Source organism: Indicator indicator, chromosome 1 (genome assembly GCF_027791375.1).
Source record: "Indicator indicator isolate 239-I01 chromosome 1, UM_Iind_1.1, whole genome shotgun sequence".
NCBI lineage: Eukaryota > Metazoa > Chordata > Aves > Piciformes > Indicatoridae > Indicator > Indicator indicator.
The window spans coordinates 123,733,471-123,752,406 of NC_072010.1; the positions used below are offsets into that span (position 1 = coordinate 123,733,471).

At 36.4% G+C, this 18,936-nt stretch overlaps 1 protein-coding gene across 1 annotated transcript in view; it reads left to right on the forward strand.

Moving 5' to 3' along the window:
- Nucleotides 1-18,936, forward strand: part of DMD (dystrophin) — an 851,798-nt gene that overhangs the window by 166,337 nt on the left and 666,525 nt on the right. Inside the window, exons 25-27 of the mRNA XM_054391265.1 lie at nucleotides 4,483-4,644; nucleotides 13,592-13,702; nucleotides 18,392-18,565. Of these exons, the coding sequence (XP_054247240.1) occupies nucleotides 4,483-4,644; nucleotides 13,592-13,702; nucleotides 18,392-18,565 (447 nt within the window). The remainder of the gene's footprint in view (nucleotides 1-4,482; nucleotides 4,645-13,591; nucleotides 13,703-18,391; nucleotides 18,566-18,936) is intronic.

Consider the following 18,936-nt stretch of genomic DNA (forward strand, 5'->3'; position numbering starts at 1 on the left):
GGAACCTCCTGTGCTGTAGGTTATATCCACTGTCCCTTGTCCTATCACAGAGTGCAAAAAGAGCCTGTCCCCTCCCTCATGACACACAGCCCTCAAATGTTTATAGATAGATATTAAATCTCCTCTCAGTCTTCTCTTTTCCAGACTAAAAAGCCCCAGGGTTCTTAGCCTTTCCTCATAAGGCAGTGCTCCAGTCCCTTAATCATCATTGTAACTCTCCATTGGACTCTCTCAAGTAAATCCCTGTCCCTCTTGAACTTGAGAGCCCAAAACTGGATGCAATATTCCAGGTGAGGTTTCACCAGGGCAGAGTAGAGGGTGAGGAGAACCTCCCTGGATCTGCTGGACACACTCCTCTTAATGGACCCCAGGATCCCACTGGCCCTCTTGGCCACAAAGACACATTGTGATCCTGTGATTACTGACCCGTGGATACCTTGTCATCCACCAGGGCTCCCAGGTCCTTCTCCACGGGGCTGCTCTCCAGCATCACCTCTCAGTGCAGCCTTTCCCTTAAAATGACATTAGATATGAACTATCTGCAATGTTACCATTTCATGCATTTACCATTGATCTTTGTTAAAATATAAACGGATTTATGCAGTACTACATGTCATATGCCTAATCATAAAAAAAAAAAAACACTAAAAATGTGTAGAGATATTATTTTTTAAAATCAGCCTATAAATATTTTTCTTATGTCTTTCATTCTAATAGGTTCTAACAGAAGACTTTTTTCATTGTTTTTATTATCCTTGACAGCTGTCAGCATTTCCCTGGCTCAAAAATAATTAAACAGTTGGTTATTTTCCTGAGATTTCCTGTTTAGCAATTAACTGTCAGACGCTTCCCTTTAGAGACCAAAGCTTTCAGCTTTATTAACAATGATCTGATAGCAGAGCTAGAGTTCCCTGTTACGTCCTCAGACACATTTATACACTGTGATGTTGAACAATTTCTTCCACAGAGGAAAAAAGAAATCTTAATCTTTCAGAGGAAAACAAAACAGAACCAGCAACAGCCCCAAAACACTCCCTCCCAAAACAAAACATATTAAGCCAAAATATTTTTATATTACTTTATACAAGTAATATAATCTGTTATATATTATGTTATATAATATTCTGTTATGTTGTATTATACTGTATTATATTCTGTCATATCTTATTATATCATATCATGTCAAATCATATTATATTGTATATAAATACATATATATATAAATATATATATATACAGAACTATAAATATAAAGAAATATAATTCCAAGTTTCAACATGCATATATAGATTTTCAGAAGCAGACATGTGAGTTCTAAATTTAAATTCAAGGACATGTTCACAGATGCCAGGGCATCTGTAGCATGCCCCTTTTTGTAAATCTCCCTAATTTTCACTCCATCAGTAAAGGGAAGAGAGAGGAAGAAACTTCCTCTATATTGTGACATTCCCCTTGATTGAATTGATAAATATTCCACAATGCCAGTAATAGTCTCAGGGATTTACTTAGTGAACAGGATTAGGTTTTTGACTCAGCTGCTGTTTACTAGAGAAATATCTTACATTATATGAGTTCATTATACCCTTATATTGTGAAGACCTTTTTCATTTGTTGTGTGAATTGAACAGGGTCAGGATGGAGGCTTGACCTTAGGTTAACATGCAGGACAGGGTCTGTTTTCAGTAGGTAATACAAACAAATAAATTAAAGCAGCACCATTTATATATCTGAGAAAATCATCACAACTCTAAAGGTGCCATTCCCCTGCATTTGGATGTGTGGGTCTGCTCCTCTTGCCAATGTAATTCCTCTGTTGTACCAGTGCAGTCACATTTTGGCCTGATATCATCTGTTCATTCATCTAAACTGTTCATGGTTTTTGACAAAAATGTGCTTTTGCCTAACTTGGAAGGTACAAAATGTCACACAGATTCTCAGACTGTAATCAATTTCTCCCTGAGGTCAATGAAAGGGGAACGTTTTGCCTTTTTGTGTGAGTGTACAGGCTTTGTGTGCACATACAGATATTGCAAGCATGCATATGTATTTATCTGACTTCATATTCATTTGAAATCCAGCTCTAAAAATTCAGTTGGGCTCAGGCAAGGATTGGTTGTCATTCTTTCCTAACTTTATCTGCTTTAATATTTATGAATTTGGAAATGTTTCAATTCTTCCAGTTGTATTCTAAAGCAGGGTTATGATGCATACATTTTGTGCCTATACCAGCACAGGGATGACTGTTTTTCAATCACCCTATATTTGTCATACAACTTTAAGACTTTTTGTGAATTTCCATGTACTGATAACTGCTTTATTGCATGCAGGCAGACTGCTTTTGAGGCTGGTAGAAATTTATCTGTACATAAGCAAGTTCCTAGCTGCAAATAGTAGTTAGCATGGCTCAGCATTTAACAAGAGTTCAAAGCATCAAGTGTTGCTATAAAAGTATTTTTTTGGAAGGACATAACAATAAATTTTTGTTTAATAGGTTGAATTCTCCAGAAAGTACAGAAGCTTGTTTTAATGGCCAATAAGAACATAACTTTCTCAGTGTCTTGTTTTTAAATGGTGAGCTGTTTGAACATTAACATGTAAGTCAGTCCAACCAGTTGTCTGCAAAGATCAGTAAAGTCAGAGAAGTTTTCCTCCCAGCTTCCAGGAGGATGTCTTTACTCTTGGGTTGTAGAAATCCATTTATCCTGTTTCTGATCTAATGTGTCTGTCTTATCTACTGTATAGTGATGCAAACAGAAAGGTAGAGTGTGGCTGTACCTTAGACAGTCTTACAAATTGCTCATTAGGTTAAATGGAAGTTGTGATTTTTAACCCCACTGCTTTGAACAAGCTGAGAACTTTTTAATATAAAATCTCCAATCAAACAAAAGTCATTTAAGTAGCAAGCCTTAGTCCTGTGCTGTGAAGTTACACTGTTTTAACAGTTCATTTGATAGGGTAATAACATTGCAGTGGCTCAGGTGCTTCCATTAAGACTGACAGCATGGATTTGGTATGTAAAGCTGCTCAGTTCCACAGAAGGTTCCTGGAACTGGCAGTGATAAAAGATTATACGATCAGCTGGTTTGAAATAGTGCAAAGCCGCTTACAAACATAAATATAGCAAATGCTGGTTGGATCCCTATCCTTTAACTCAGTCAAACAGCTAGCAAGAATGCTCACAAGAAATAATCTTTTCCATTTGTTAAATGTGAAGCTCTATAAAATTTCTGAGCTCTCTGAAGAAGGTACAGACATATCAAATACTCTCACTGAGTTGCTGAGAGATATTTTTGTTCAAGGCAAGAATTTCATAATAGGTATGAAATCAAATTAAAGTATAGCTGGCTCACCAAAGAGAAAAAGTATGATTTGACTTGAAAAATGGCAGAACACCTAGCAATGTTATTTAGAGTGCTTGCTTTCACCTTTCTCCTTTGATTTATGTCAAAGAAAGTTAGTCATTTTTTTATTCCATGGTCAGCAGTATGTCTGGCTTGTACAGAGAAAGGCTGTATTGCATTTGAAATTGTTGGTAATTATTACCTGCTTTGTATAAAGCAGAAACTCTGCTAGGCAGAAGCTGTAGCCTAAGTAAAATATGCACCCACAGGTGGACATAATGACAGATGGAAGAAGGACCATGTGTATTTTACTGCCCACTAAATACCATATTAAACTGTTACAAATGATAATTAAAGCTAGCCCATTTATGTCAAGTGTTCAAATGTATGTGTGTTATAAGGAGAATTTATTGTTCTGGTTTGGTAAACCATCAAATGAGCTCATTTGAATGGAAAGGATCCTTCTCAAAAAAAGGAATGTATTAAAGGTGATGATGGGTAGAACCACGGGTAAACTTCCTGTGCTTAGAGTGAGAATAGATTGGTTGAGTCCACAGACAAGAAAAGGTTCCACCTCTGTTTTTTTCCAGTAGTGCCTCTGTTCCAGACAGCTATTTATAATTCATGCAAGAGAGCTCTTTCTCAAGAGAGTCTTTATCCCTTTCACTTACTAAAGTGGATTGTCATGGATGGGATTGTGATGACAGTAACCCTACTCACAGTAAACAAAATCTCCTGAATTATATAATAAGATCAAGAGGACCACACTATGCCTCAGAATGAAAGACACCACTATCAGGGTGGTTTGATTATGCAGCTTTGCCAGCTTCTACTCTACATAGAAATCTTCAATGCATGAATTGGTTTTTCAGGGCCCTACATTTTTTGGGACTTGTCTGTGCAATTTGGGGTTTGGTTTGTTTGTTTCTTACTGAAAAGAACTGAATGAGTGGCAAAAAGATGCGCAACTTATCATACAAAAAGGTGGATGAGCACAAGCCAGGAGTACTGTTTTCAATTCTTAGCCTGCTTTTTTTTTTTTTTTTTTTACTTTTTTATATTTTGGGAAAAAAAATGTGGGAAAGAAATGTATTGTATGTCTGATTACTGTGAATATTGATAATATTGTCATTGTTTTTAGGCTGTGAGAAGACAAAAGAGTCTTGAACAGAGTATTCAATCTGCCCAGGAGACTGACAAAACCCTCCGCTTAATCCAAGAGTCCCTTGCTGTTATTGACAAACAGTTAACAGCCTACATTGCAGACAGGGCTGATGCAGCACAGCTCCCTCAGGAAGCACAGGTAAGTTACATACAAGTTGAACTGAGGTCCTTAGTGGTCTTCTCAATCAACCAAAGAGTATTTGGCTGTCTCTCAGCCTCATATGAATAGCAGGGATTTGCAATGTGATATAGTATGGAAGTGCAAGTAAATTTTAAGTAGCATTACTTTGAGAAGTTCAAACTAATCTTCTGATAAAGTCATATTTTCCTTCTGATTTATATTATACGCCTGTCTTGAAGATGTAAAGAACTATAAATGTCTTGGAAGACTATGTAGTAATTTTTAAATGGCAAAGATAAACAGTGTGACATTTTGAACCCTTATCTGTATTAGCTGTCAGTTGACTAAGTGATTTTTTTAAATTATTTTTTCTTTCCATGACATATGAATAATATAAGCATTTTTTTATGAAACAAGATACAAATCAGCATTTGTTAAAGATGTATCAGTTTAATTTCTCATCTTGTAATTATATAACTCTAAGACATCAGAAAATTTTGATATAAAAATGTACTTTTTTTTTTTTTTCTGGTGCATTTGGACCCTTATATTGTAGCATTTTCAGTGCACCCTCATACATCCCATGGATGTATCTGGTTTACATGCATCCTTGTGGTGGCTTGAAATTCCCCCTCCCCAATTAATTTCACCAGACTATCTCAGTTTGGAAGCAAATGTGGCTGTATTTACAAGTGACATTACAATCTACAATGGAATGCAATGAATATATCAAAAATATACAATATTTACAATATTTACACATACTGACAATTAACAAAAACAGCACAAAAACCTTCCTAGCCAAAGCCAGGACAGCTGGCTCTGACTCCTAGCCTCCCCTGTCCAAAAGGAAGAAAGAGAGAAGAGAAGCAGAGATTATGTTAGAACTTGCCAAGGTCAGCAAGGTTGTTATCTCCCAGCATAGAAGGCAAGAAGAAAACACCCAGCTAGACTGCTGAACAGAACAGATTGAACTTTGTTTTGAGAACTAAATCTTCAGGGTTCTACCCCTCCAATGGAATCATTTAGAATGAGCATTATTTTTCCTTTTTACACCCAATAGCGATTTCTTTACATTCTTACCAATTTCTGCTCAAAATCTGTGGAAAAATTTTAAAGGCATAGACCTAAAACCAGTAAAATCCTCAGGTACAATGCTGGCAGTGATGAACAGACTGCATAAAAGGAAGTAATTCAGAACTTCAGCAACTGAAACAGCACAAAACTCAACCAACCCTAATTAGCACACTTTCATGGGAAAAATTCAGCTCTGTGCTTTTGCAGAACTCGATTTTGCTCTTGAGATTTTGTCATCTGATGTTAAGTTCACCTGATTATACACTATCCACTGTGAGAAAACCAGCATAAAGCTTGCTGAGTTTTTTACCTTTCACGTTTTAAGACGCCAGTGCGACTGAATGAAAAAAAACCTTAATTAAAACCTGAACAGATTTAGTGCAAATATTGAAGTTATCTGAAGTTCAGTTGCAAAATCCTTATAGAGAAAGGGAATAAACAATCAATTTTATATGGGTAAATATACTGAGTCATCCCTTTAGTGAATGGTGATGTAAGCTGTTGGTAGAATAAGCGCATAGTGAGTGGCTCCTGTGGAGCTTCTTCTGGCATAGCTCTTATATGAATGAACAACTTCCAGTGCAACAAAAGTGTCTGCACAGCTGGAATGGGAATCTTTCAGTCAGTGATGTTGTTTTCTGTGCAGGGGTCACTTTATCCATGCTGAGGGATTTAGCAAACTGTTCAGCAAAAGGTGTTGCATTTCTAAGAAGAACTTTTGGGAGAATTTATGATCAGAAAGATACAGAGGGTTTGGGAGCTCTGTGCGTTTTGCTTCAAAAAATTCAAACCCATTGATAGGCGGCGTAACCTTTGGTTCAAGGGGTTGTAAATGAATCTCAGAAAATAAAACTGGTTTTAGTTTCTCTTTTCAAGTGAAATGAGCAGTTTAGTTTATTCCAAAAGTTGAGAGAAAGGGCAGTTAAGGGTGTGCTGTTCAACTTCTCCTTCAGATCATTTTTTGTATATAGATTCTGTTTGATTCTTACTCCACCATGTGGCACTGAGAACTTAATGCTTGAGAGCTACTGCAACCCAAGGTGTAATGATGAAAAAAAACTGGAATCATGTAAAGTCTAAAACAATGTTGCAAAAGAAAAGTTTATCTGTTTGCATGCTTGATCCCATAATCCCAACTGAAGTCCCTTTAATTTCTCTAAATACACAAAGAAAATACAGGCAATGAAGTCACTGTCACAAGAACTTGCCACACACTTACTTACTTTAAGGTCGTCTTTAAGTGGCAGGAGGAAAATAAATCTGTACTGAAAATATTACATTTATATAACAAAACATTTTCCACATAATTGTTTGCAGCATTGTTATTAAATTCTGTTGGGAAAGAGGATCTTCACTTAGTACCTGTGTTTGATCTGAGTGGTTGCATGCAGGGTTTTACATTTTCACTTTTTACCTGGATTTGACAAATCACTTGTCTACTCTTCTTTCTGTAGGCTTATGCAGTATGGAGAATAAATGAAAAACATTGTTTTTCTGAGGAAAGCAAAATATTTCTTAAGCGAAGTTGGTTATTAATCTGTTGTTTTGGGGTTTTTTAATATTGCTGTGCTATGTTCAGAATCAAAGCTAATGTGATGATATAATGGCAGAGGTGCTCAGTTGTGCAATGTGTAACTTGACAAGGGTAATGCCATGCTTTGTCGCCTTCAGAGTAATATTTTGGGACAAAGAATTCATAGTTGTCTAGTTAGTAAAATGCCTAATGTTAAAGGTTTTTATACTTAGTTCTCTGCTGAGAAATGGCAAGAATTATTTTGTTCAGCCATGTGTAGATCAGTGGTCAAAAAGAGAATAGCTGATAAACAGTATCTATAGTTATAAGCTTACATTTTGTTACATATTGTTTGAGTATCTGTGCAGATTACAACACACACCCTACATATCTCCATAGTATCTGAACACTGCATTAACTGTTAACTACACAAAGTTCAGTTTCATGTACAACTTCAACAGTCTTGCATTGTCAGTCGTATTTCTATTCTCTGATGATTTACTCTTCTCAGTTGGACTCAGAAACGTAGAAATGGTAGGGTTGGAAGGGACTTCAAGGATCATCTAGTTACAATCCCCCTGCCAAGGGCAGGGACACCTCACACTACATCAGGTCTTAAAAACTTCCAGGGATGGGGCTTCCACCACCTCCCTGAGCAACCTGTTCCTTGTCTCACCATCCTCATGGTGAACAATTTCTTCCTAACATCCAATCTGAATCTACCCATTTCTAGTTTTGCTCTATTTCCCCTAGTCCTATCACTACCCAACAACCTAAAAAGTCCTTCACCAGCCCTCTTGTAGGCCCACTTAAGATACTGGAAGGCCACAACAAAGTCTGCTCAGAGCCTTCTCTTCTCCAGACTGAATAGCCCCAACTCTCTCAGCCTGTCTCCGTAAGAGAGGTGTTCCAGACTTCTGATCATCCTCATGGCCCTTCTCTAGACACATACCAGCACATCCATATCCTTGTTGTAATAAGGGCTCCAGAAATGGATACAGTACTCCAGGTGGGGTCTCACCAGAGTGGAGTAGAGGGGGAGAATCACCTCCCTCGACCCGCTGGCTACGCTTCACTCGATGCAGCCCAGGATACGATTGTCCTCAGTTAACTTTTCTAAAACAGTGGTGTCTAAAGCTAAGTATCCTGTTCTTGTTGAGACTTATCTGTATATCATTCCTGTTATAATAATATTTTCTATATCTATTACTTGCTTTTCTTTTTTTTCTCTTTTTTGAAAGCATGGCATCATTGGCACATCTTCTTTCAGTGCTTTCAAAGAGGAACACTTCAGCTTCCTTTTTCTAATCTCCTGGTATTCTATTTATCATTTCAAAGATTTCAAACCACTAACAGTGCAAAAATTGTTTCAGATATGTTTTTTTATGTCAGCTAGGATCATGATCTGGCCATACTGACTTACCAGAATGTTCTCTAAATGTACTATTTTCTGCATACATTTGCCTAAGATCTGACTCCATAGGCATTGATAGCAATGGCAGAAATAAGCAAAGTTACTTCAAACTGAGCACCATTTTTTAGAGCTGTTAGGCTACCTAAGCAGCTTTTAGAAGAATACAAATCAGAAAACCTACTACACCAATACTTGTTAAACTGTTTTCTGCAATTCAGGAGAGTCAAATCTGCAAATTCATATTCAGGCAATTTTGGTGTGAGAGTTATGTCAAGGACTCATTAATTACAAAGATAATTTGGTATAATTTGAGTTCTTAATAAATTAATTTACCAAAAAAATAAAAACCGAGCATAAAAAAGCAGAGAGCAGATTGGAGTTCACCATTTTGCTTGAATCATCTCATATCATCATTGTCATCTTGTGCCATCATAGGGTGTCTGTCATGTCTGTGCCATTTTGGCAGTAGATCTTAGTGAAACCCATAGTAGAAAAATTATGTTCTAGGGAAATGTAGACCTTATTTTCCTAAAATAAATAATGGAAAAACTTCAGGTAATGTAATTGCCTTTCTCTTCAAATCTCACTACTCACTGCTGAAAAATTCACTGCTCTGGCTACATACAATCTTCAGTTCTTGAGAATTAAAAAGTATTCTGCCCAATATTATTATTGCTTGTTGTAGTTTATTGGAGGATGTGGAATATGGACAGATGAATGTGGATGTAGTATAACTGCTCAGATTATTTTGCATAGTATGGTTTATATAGCACGGCTTGCTTAAAAATGGCTATGAGAAAGGAGCAACATATTTATTTTTTGTTGTCCTCTAAGGTAGGAGAAGTTTTGCAAATTAGTAAGCTACCTAAAAAAATACCAGTGATTGAAAATGAGAATTCTTAACCTCTAGGACACAATAATATATGCACAGCAGTATTTATTAGTTACATAAACTGCATTATGATGTCTAGAAATAAAATGAAGGTGGTTCTTACTCTTTATTAAAAGCCAAAATAGACACGAGCCACTGAGAAAAGCAGAGACGGAAATAGTAGGAATGGAAAAAGAAAATCAGCATTTTCTTTTGGATGTTTAGAAAAAGTAGATGTAATAAATTCATAAGTTAAAATGGACAAAAAAAAAATAAAACAGTCATGTCAAAACTGAATTAAAATGGCCATTGTAGGCAGTTGTCTTAAATGATTTTATATCTGTTCAGGACTGGGGTAATCTTTTTGGCTGTGAGCAACTGTGAAAAATAATTTTAAAATATATATCTTTTCTTTTTTCTTTTAATCTTTCCTCTAATGTGCTCTCTAATTCTGCATTTTGATGTCAGAGTAGGTGATACTTCATTTCTCTCCTGTGGAGCAGTTTAAAAAAGCAGATAGAGCAATCTCCATGGAATGACCCATAGTAACTAATTGCTTAAATGCTTCTCTTTTCCATGCTGTGCTGTTCTGACCTACTCAGACAAGAAATGTTCAATTAAAAGGTTTCCAGAGTGACTCTGAGATTGAGCAAAGTAAACTGGATAATACAACCAAGAATTGGTTAATTGATGAGGTGCAGAAGCAAACAGTTGAGACGCAGGTTGTAACAGGGTATCATTTTTCTAACATCCAGACTTGCTTCTTCCTTTTACATAGAGTTCTGACTTCCAAGACATTAAGAAATGATGTGGCTTTAGGAGCTAACTCGTGCTGAATCACCACCTAGTTGGTCCATGTGCTGCACAAACACAGAAGATAATCCTATTACCATTCTAGTACACTTCAAGGGGGGAAATTTTAGCTTTAAACAAGGAGAGAAGGAATATGCCCTAATAAGCTATTAAATAAACCTCCTCTCCTTGATTGAGTTCTAATTTTAATTGACTGTCTGTTTTCTCAACACAAAGATACTATATTTAGAAAAATTCTATTGCTTTCTCCAACAGAATAGGCCATTCAGTAAATAGCCTGAAAAGGAGGACTCAAAATATGACATTCAGAAAATGCACAATTCTGATAATTTTAAACAAAACAATTAATCTAAATTGACAGATTGTGTCATTCATTTTACTTTCATAAATGTTTTGCTTCAGGAAAGAAAATTGTTATTGAAATAGTACTGGATAATTTAGACTCTCAAATATTTTTGCAACTAAATTTAGCATTGGCTTAATAATATTCTGTAATTTTGTCTTTTTTTTGTCTTGACATTTCCTTTCCTACATTTTCAAGAAAAATAGTGAAAAACTGCTTCCAACATAGTGTTGTAATTGCACAAGACATTGTAATTCTATACAAGTCATTATAGCTATGTAGTATGCCTATAGAGAGCATAGTCTGTATACAGCCTTGCACTTAACAACTTGTGAAAATCTAGTTAAAAATACCTATATATTCATTTTCACCTATAACCAAATTTTTAAGGATCAAATCATAATTTTAAAACCTCTTTTCTTCATTTGGGTAGTGTTTTATAATCTTTTGAACTAATATTTTTTCACGGGTTTTCATGTTTTCATATTTGACACGTTACTCTAGTGTAAGGAAAATGCATGTGTACATATGTGGAACAACAATGTGCTCTTGTGGCCAAGAGAGCCAATGGGATCCTGGGATGTATCAAGAAAGGTGTGTCCAGCAGGGCTAGGGAAGTTCTTCTACCTCTCTACTCTGCCCTGCTGAGACCACACCTGGAATTCTGTGTCCAGTTTTGGGCTCCCCAGTTCAAGAGAGACAGAGACCTGCTGGAGAGAATCCAACAGAGAGCCAGGAGGATGATTAGGGGACTTGAGCATCTCCCCTCTGAAGAGAGACTGAGAGCCCTGGGGCTGTTTAGTCTTGAGAAGAGAAGACTGAGAGGGGATCTGGTCAATGTCTACAAATATCTTGGGGGTGGGTGTCAAGTGGAGGGGGCCAGGCTCTTTGCAGTGGTTCACAGTGATAAGACAAGGAACAACGGGCTCAAAGTAGAACATAGAAGATTTCACCTCAACATGAGGAGAAACTTCTTTACAGTGAGGGTGTCAGAGCACTGGAACAGGCTGCCCAGGGGGGTTGTGGAGTCTCCTTCTCTGGAAACTTTCCAAACCCACCTGGATGCATTCCTAAGTGATCCTGCTCTGGCAGGGGGATTGGACCTGATGATCTCTTGAGGTCCCTTCCAACCTCTGATATACTGTGATACTGTGATATTTAGATTTATAGCTCATCTTCAGGGTATCTGAGAAATGTTTGTATACCATAGGAAAAAAAAAATTAAATCTAAACTCACTTTTTTCATGCATGAGTAATGTATTCAAACACCTTTCCCACAAGGAAAATACCTTATCTTTATTTCATAGAGTAATTGTCCTCAGTAGCACTTATCTAGCAATTCTACTAATGACAGCTTCTCATTTTCTAAAAATTTAAACATGGAAATATGTGAATCATTCTAAATTATGTTGTATCAGTAAACTTGATGTGAATTCTTTTCCATCCCATTGCACTACCCAACGCTTCTTAATTGTTCCTCATGCAGTTGATTTATATTGAATCAACAAGGCTGATGTTTTTCTTGAGATGAATTGACTTCATGCTGCTTTTACAGAAAGAGATAACCAGGAATGAGTGTTAGAAAACGGTTTAAGTGTATTAAGGAACTACAAGCCTGTCATGGCCCAGCCTCAGAGGAAGGATTCATGTGAGGTTCTTTAGAAATACCTAAATAGTAAGGTGAGGCAAACTGACACCAAAATGGCTGGAATGATTGCAGATTTATTAATTACAGGTTTTTGCAGATCACTTTGATTGTACAGTGGTTCTCAATGCAGGTGAGGCAGTTACCTAGTATGTGCCAGAGAGAGAGAGAAAATCAGCTAAGATCAGAGGCCAGAGGAGAAAAAAAAATCCCCACTTTGTGTTCCAGTAATATCCAGCATGTTTGATGTCTTCTTGGTGGTGGGTGTGCACACTAACAGTTTGTGGTGCTGCCTTTTATTCCTAAATTCCCCTTCATTCCCCACCTAGGGGTGGTTGGTAGAGGTGTTCCCATATCAGGGTGGATCATGTGCCACTCGTGTGATGGCACAGGAACACTGGGATCCAGTTTAGCTGAGTCTTTCTTGGGGAGTGTGTCCATAGTGTTATGATGGTTACAAGATGGTGAGTGCCCCCAATATTCCAGGTGACTGCTGCTTCACCTTTGTTTGCATCAACTCAGTTGTGAAGGTGTCAGCAGCTGCCTTGAGTTGACATAGATGCAGGCTCCTGTGGTGAGTTGAAATTACTCCCTGAACTCATTTGGAAAAACTAAGCCCAAAATAAATTGCCAGACCAGATCAGTTTGTGATGGAAGCAAATGAAGCTGTATTTACAAACAAACTACAATCAAACTTCTATGGCAATGCAGCTTCCACAAAGTCATTATGTATGTAGCATATATGCAGAGGATGAGTGTAGATTCTGGCCTACAACATGACACAAATTCTCTACAGTTTTAGATATAACATAGCTCTCTGAGGTGAAGATGTTGTTATCTGTACAGGGTACTTTGACCAGTTTTTCACTCAATTTGCCTAATGAAAATAAGTAGAAGTTAGAAAAGTGAAGAAAATAACATTTTTAATTTGTATTTTTATTTTCTGTTATTAATTTTTACTTTTCTTCCTAATAAAAACAGTTGTTTTCCTTCAGAAGAAATAATTTATAATTTTTTTTTCAGCCTACAATCTAATCAAAATTTCCTTAGCAAGACTATATAATTTGTGTCAGAATGTCAGAGTTCTATATGCTTCTGCAGGAGAAGAAGGGTTTAGTATGATCAAGAGAAACTAAAGTGAATAATTTACAGGCTGGTAAACAAGTAATTGTTTCAATATTTTCCTTTAACGATCTGGTATATAGTGTAGTGCTTTTGTCTGATACAAATAATATTAACACAGACATTTCCTTCAAACCCTGCTGGTCACTGTTGTTGTTTTTCCATAGAAAATGCAATCTGAATTAACAAGCCATGAGATTAGTTTGGAAGAAATGAAGAAACGAAACCGGGGTAAAGATGCTGCCAAAAGAGTGCTTGCCCAAATTGACGTGGCACAGGTACGCAAAGTTTATTTCCTTCATTTTACTTTCTCTCATGCAAACAAAGGGCATGAGTAGTGGTGCAGTATGAAGTGTTCTCATGGTATCTCTTCTAGTTTAGCTGCTCTTTTCTAGCCAGGAACTTAGAGTGGATAAGGCATACCAGCCGTAACTTCTCACTGCTCATTTTCCTATTACACCCCTCCTATCTAGTTTGCAATAGTTCTACACTATACAGAGCTGATGTAGCCAGCTGGTAAGGACACTATATAAGGGGTGTTTTGAATGTGCTTCACTTGCAAGAAATAAAACTACAGTCAGGCTTTTTGATTTACCTTTAGAGGTATGTTCAAATATTTACACTTAAAAGCATTCTGAAATATTTGGTCAACCTGCATTTGAAAGACAAATCTAGGCTGAGCTCTGCATAGCAGTCATCAATTTCAGACGTTAGCTAATGCATCATCTAGTCTAGTTTAATAGACATAGAGACACCTGTATGAAACTGAAGAAGACTTTATTAACATTAAGGAACAATACAACATTTTACCCATTAATCTGCCATGGGTTCTTGAATGTTTAATGCTGTTGTTTTTGGCATTAGTGCCACAGTTCCCCCGGCTGCAAAACAAATTGTCATAATTTGTTATGAAAGACAAAGAATTTCATTATGGTATCAACAGTAAACCAGGCCATCTGGTTTTCTTCTTCTCTGTAAAATGACAAAATCTCTGAAGTATCTTAACTTCAGTTTTATAATTAATGATGGATGTAATAATGACTTCTTAACAATTAATTTGAAATTAACCCCTTATATGCAGGACTAGTTATTCTTGGTTGAGAATATTTATCTTTTCCTATTCTGTCTTCCTTCACAGTAACTCACCTGATGATCTCCCTGGCAATTGTGGTGCTGCCTGTATTTCATCAGGGAAATGCAGGCATCAGATAACTTTGTATCCAAATGTTTATAAATTCAAGAGCACACAAGTTGTACTCTACTTTTTTTTGGATGCCCTTTTAATTTTTTTTTTCTTCAAAAAGGCTTCTCTGGTTGACCATAAACATCAGTTTGAGTTTTGACAAACTGATAGGGTCATTCTGAGAATCTGTCTTGCTTATATTGGCTGAAATATGAATAAAACATAGCAAATTTACATGCATAATCTAAATATCAACTACTAAAAAGGGTGAAAGGTTTCAACCATTGCTCCAAGTATTTATGACTGTATTTGATTTTAGGTCATTGTGAAGTGCCTTTAGTGGTAAACCACATTTCTCAGGGTTTGTCTTCACTTACTTTTTTCCCTGAAGTGCATTCTCATTTACAAATAGTGCATGCATTTCTCTTTTTTTTTTTTTTCCACTAATATTTGTCATCTGACATATATTTGTTATACTAATAGTTCAATTACCTAAAGTAAACAGTTATGAAAATAAATAATTTTATATGACATCTTGAAACACCTGTTAAGTCACTAAATTTATCTTAGCTTTTTGGATTACTGTAGGTTGAGAGGTAAGTTCTGACTTTTAAATTTAAAAGGAAAGAAAAAAAAGAGATGATTAGCAAAATAAAAATTTAATTCTGACATAGTGATTTAAGGAAGTCCTAGAAGATTAAATGTTGTTATACCAAAGTGAAATCTCGTCTGAGGAAGGACTATTTATGGAAATTTAGTAATGAATTCTTTGTTTAAAGAAACTATAGAGGAGACAAATCTGCCTCTTGTCTATTACTTCAATCTGGTTTTTAAGGTAAACACATTGTCAGAGTAAAAAACTACGCAACTAATTCATTTCCATTGGCACATTTTTAATCCCTAGTGGTATTTTAACGTTATTAATTGTAATATGATATAAAAGAATGTTAAGTGTCTAAAAATATTTGATCACCGTTAGTTTTGGTTTTGTTTAGCTACGGATCCTTTGATTCTAAAGAAGGTGTTTTCCTCAAATCAAAATTAATGATACCGACTTAATTGTAGACTTTCGTTTCATCTCATCAGTTGTTGCTATGCTCTTTATCTAGTGCTACTTCCAAATGATATGCAGCTAAGCAACTTCCTATTCAGAAATATTTCAAAGCTCATATCTAAATGCTTTCTGAAGTCCTGCAGATTGCTGGAATCCTCAACTTCATTTAACAGCCAGTTACACCATTTAACTGAATGCTGTGTGAAGTTGTCCTTCCTTTTGTTCATTGCTTCCATATGTAAGAGATTAATTTCATGTCACCACCTTTGTGAATTTTGAAGAACAGTTAACCATCATTTGCTAGTCAACTTTTTGCACACCACTGAATTTATGAATTCTCAGTTGCCTCTATTCCAGACTGGCTAGTGTGTTAAAGCACACTGAGACCTTTAGATATATAGCATTATTTGTCCTGTCATTCTTTAGATATTCGCTGGTTTTACAATAAACTTTGTGAGATGAGGTGATCAAAACTGTGCACATGATTCAGGCACAATGTAGATTTATATAATGAGTTTTGTACTGTGACAAATATTTTATTTTTTCTTCTTTATGTTCCAAATGATTCCAAATACCCACTTTGCTTGTTTGACTCCTTCTAAGTCAGAGATAAATATAAGTATGTAATATAGCTATTATAGTTGTCTATTATAACTCAGGTGAGAGTAGTAACAGATAACTTAGATCCCACTTGTTGTATATCAAGCCTAGTGATTCTTTTGTGATGTGGATTACTTAGTTGTTGGGTTTTGTTTTATTTTTTGTTTGATGAGTTTAATGTAATTTACTTGTTTCTTCCTACAGATCCCCAGTACTGTGCAATCCTTCAGTGCTTCTTCACAGATGGCTTTAATTTTTTTCCACTATTAATAGTGTCATTCTCTCTCTTTTCTAGATCATTGTTAATGTATTGACCCACACAAATTGTAACAGATACTGGTGTAGCGTTGCAAGCTGCCCACAAAATTTGACCTTCATTGAGTAGAAGTGTCACAGCAGGATGAAAAACTAATTAAGTATGAATTTAGCACATGCAAACACACTGAAGAAAAATAAGACCACTTTTTCCTACCCTTTGTTTCCTATTTTTGTTCAATTGTACATTTACTCATGTAGGAAAAGACCTTTTAATTTCATCAAGAGTATATTTTGAGGATAGTTATTGGAAGGAGCTGCTCAAAATTTTCAGCAGTTTTCTGTGTTACCTAGAATTGTCTTTTACTCATCATTCTTTATTACAGTTTTGTTTTGTTTTGTGTTTTCTTCAAATTTGTATAATATACACAAGAACAAGTGTCCAACATTTAAAGACAAGACAATGAAATGTGTGTTTGCAGATGCTGAGTTCCTATTTAATTAACATACACATTTCTTAGTGACATTACTTTTTTTCAAACAGTGGAAAACCTTTTTCTGATAGTACTTTCCTCTGTACTTCCACAGCAAAAAAAAAAAAAAAAAAATAGTTCTTGTTCAAGTAGATAATTAAAATGTCTTGTCTTTGCTTCATTTTTAATTATTTCCTCTTCCCTTGAGGTAAGGACCATGTGAGCAAGCAATATCATTAATGCACAAAGATTGTGAAAATTGTGAAATTAGAAGCCATGCTTGTCATACATTTTTCTGCCTTCAAATTACTTTCTTTTCTCTAGGTTATGCTTTTAAAAATTGAAATAGAAATCAATTTTATACTTTAAATCCCAGGCTTTGTGCTAGACCTATTTACTGCCCAGCCACTTTATTCAAGTTTCTTTGAGGGACTAAAGACTCAGTCCTTATACCAAGCAGCAGCAACAGGGTAGAGTTGATGACCATACACTCTGGAATGTGAATGCTCAAGCCAATAAACTTCTTTTCTCACCCCATTCCCCAACATTTTACATACTGGAAAATACAAAACATCTCCCTTTCTTGAGTGTATGGGCTTTTTTGTCGCTGGCTCTGCTGCATTCAGCACCCTGGATGATACAATATTTTTTTTTTATTCCGGTGAAGACCAACATTCTTTGCAGCTGGTGTTTTTCCCCCAATGTTTTATTTTTTTTTTAATAAGAAACTGATGATTGGTAATGAATTGTAAGGATTCTGAGATACATCTATCGGACTGAGGCCAATCAAGGGAGGTTCTCCTCCTCCTCTACTCTGCCCTAGTGAGACCTCACCTGGAATATCGCATCCTGGGCTCCCCAGTTCAAGAGGGACAGGGATCTACCTCAGAGAGTCCAGTGGAGAGATACAAGGATGATTAAGGGACTGGAGCACTGCCTGATGTGGAAAGGCTGAGAGCCCTGGGGCTTTTTATTCTGGAGAAGACTGAGAGGGAATCTAATATATATATATATATAAGTATCTGAGGGCTGGGTGTCAAGAAGGAAGGGACCGCCTCTTCTCACTTGTGCCCTGTGATAGGACATGGGACAATAGATCTAAACTACATCACAGGAGCTTCCACTTCAACATGAAAAGGAACTTCTTCACTGTGAGGGTCACAGAGCACTGGAACAGGCTCCCTAGAGGGGTTGTGGAGTCTCCTCCTCTGGAGATTTTCAAGACCTGTCTGGGTGTGTGCCTGTGCGACCTGCACTAGATTCTATGGTCCTGCTCTGGCAGGGGGGTTTGACTCGATAATCTGCAGAGGTCCCTTCCAACATCCTGTGATCCTGAATTTTAAACTTGTCTTCAGTGTTTATTGGAGTTTACATTGACTGCTCACCCATGTTTCCTTTCCAGAAAAAGCTGCAGGATGTCTCCATGAAGTTTCGGTTGTTTCAGAAGCCAGCCAACTTTGAACAGCGCCTACAGGAATGTAAAAGAATTCTAGAAGAAGTGAAGTTGCAGGTGCCCAAGTTAGAGACGAAGAGCATTGAGCAGGAAGCAGTACAATCACATTTGGATCATTGCATGGTGAATATTTAAAGATGCTGCCCTACTACCTGTTTTCTGCCTGTTCTGCTGTTCAAATTGAAAGCATTCTTGATGACAATATCGATATTTCTTTGGGAGATATTGGAAAAGATTCTGAGAAAGATTTGAATGAAGTTACACAATGAATGTTTTAGGAACTATTTTTAGTTGAAATTTAGTTTTGTTCAAAGGAAGGAGGATAGAGAAAAGGGATTAATCCTCCTTGTCCTACTTGACATTTGCAAATGAGGTTAAAATGGCATTGTACTCTTAAAGAGATATTCTAATTTGAAGTTTCCCAGGATATAATAACCCAACGATACGGTTCTAATAGTCTTGTGTTAACTTTTTCCTTTATATATGTTCTTCTC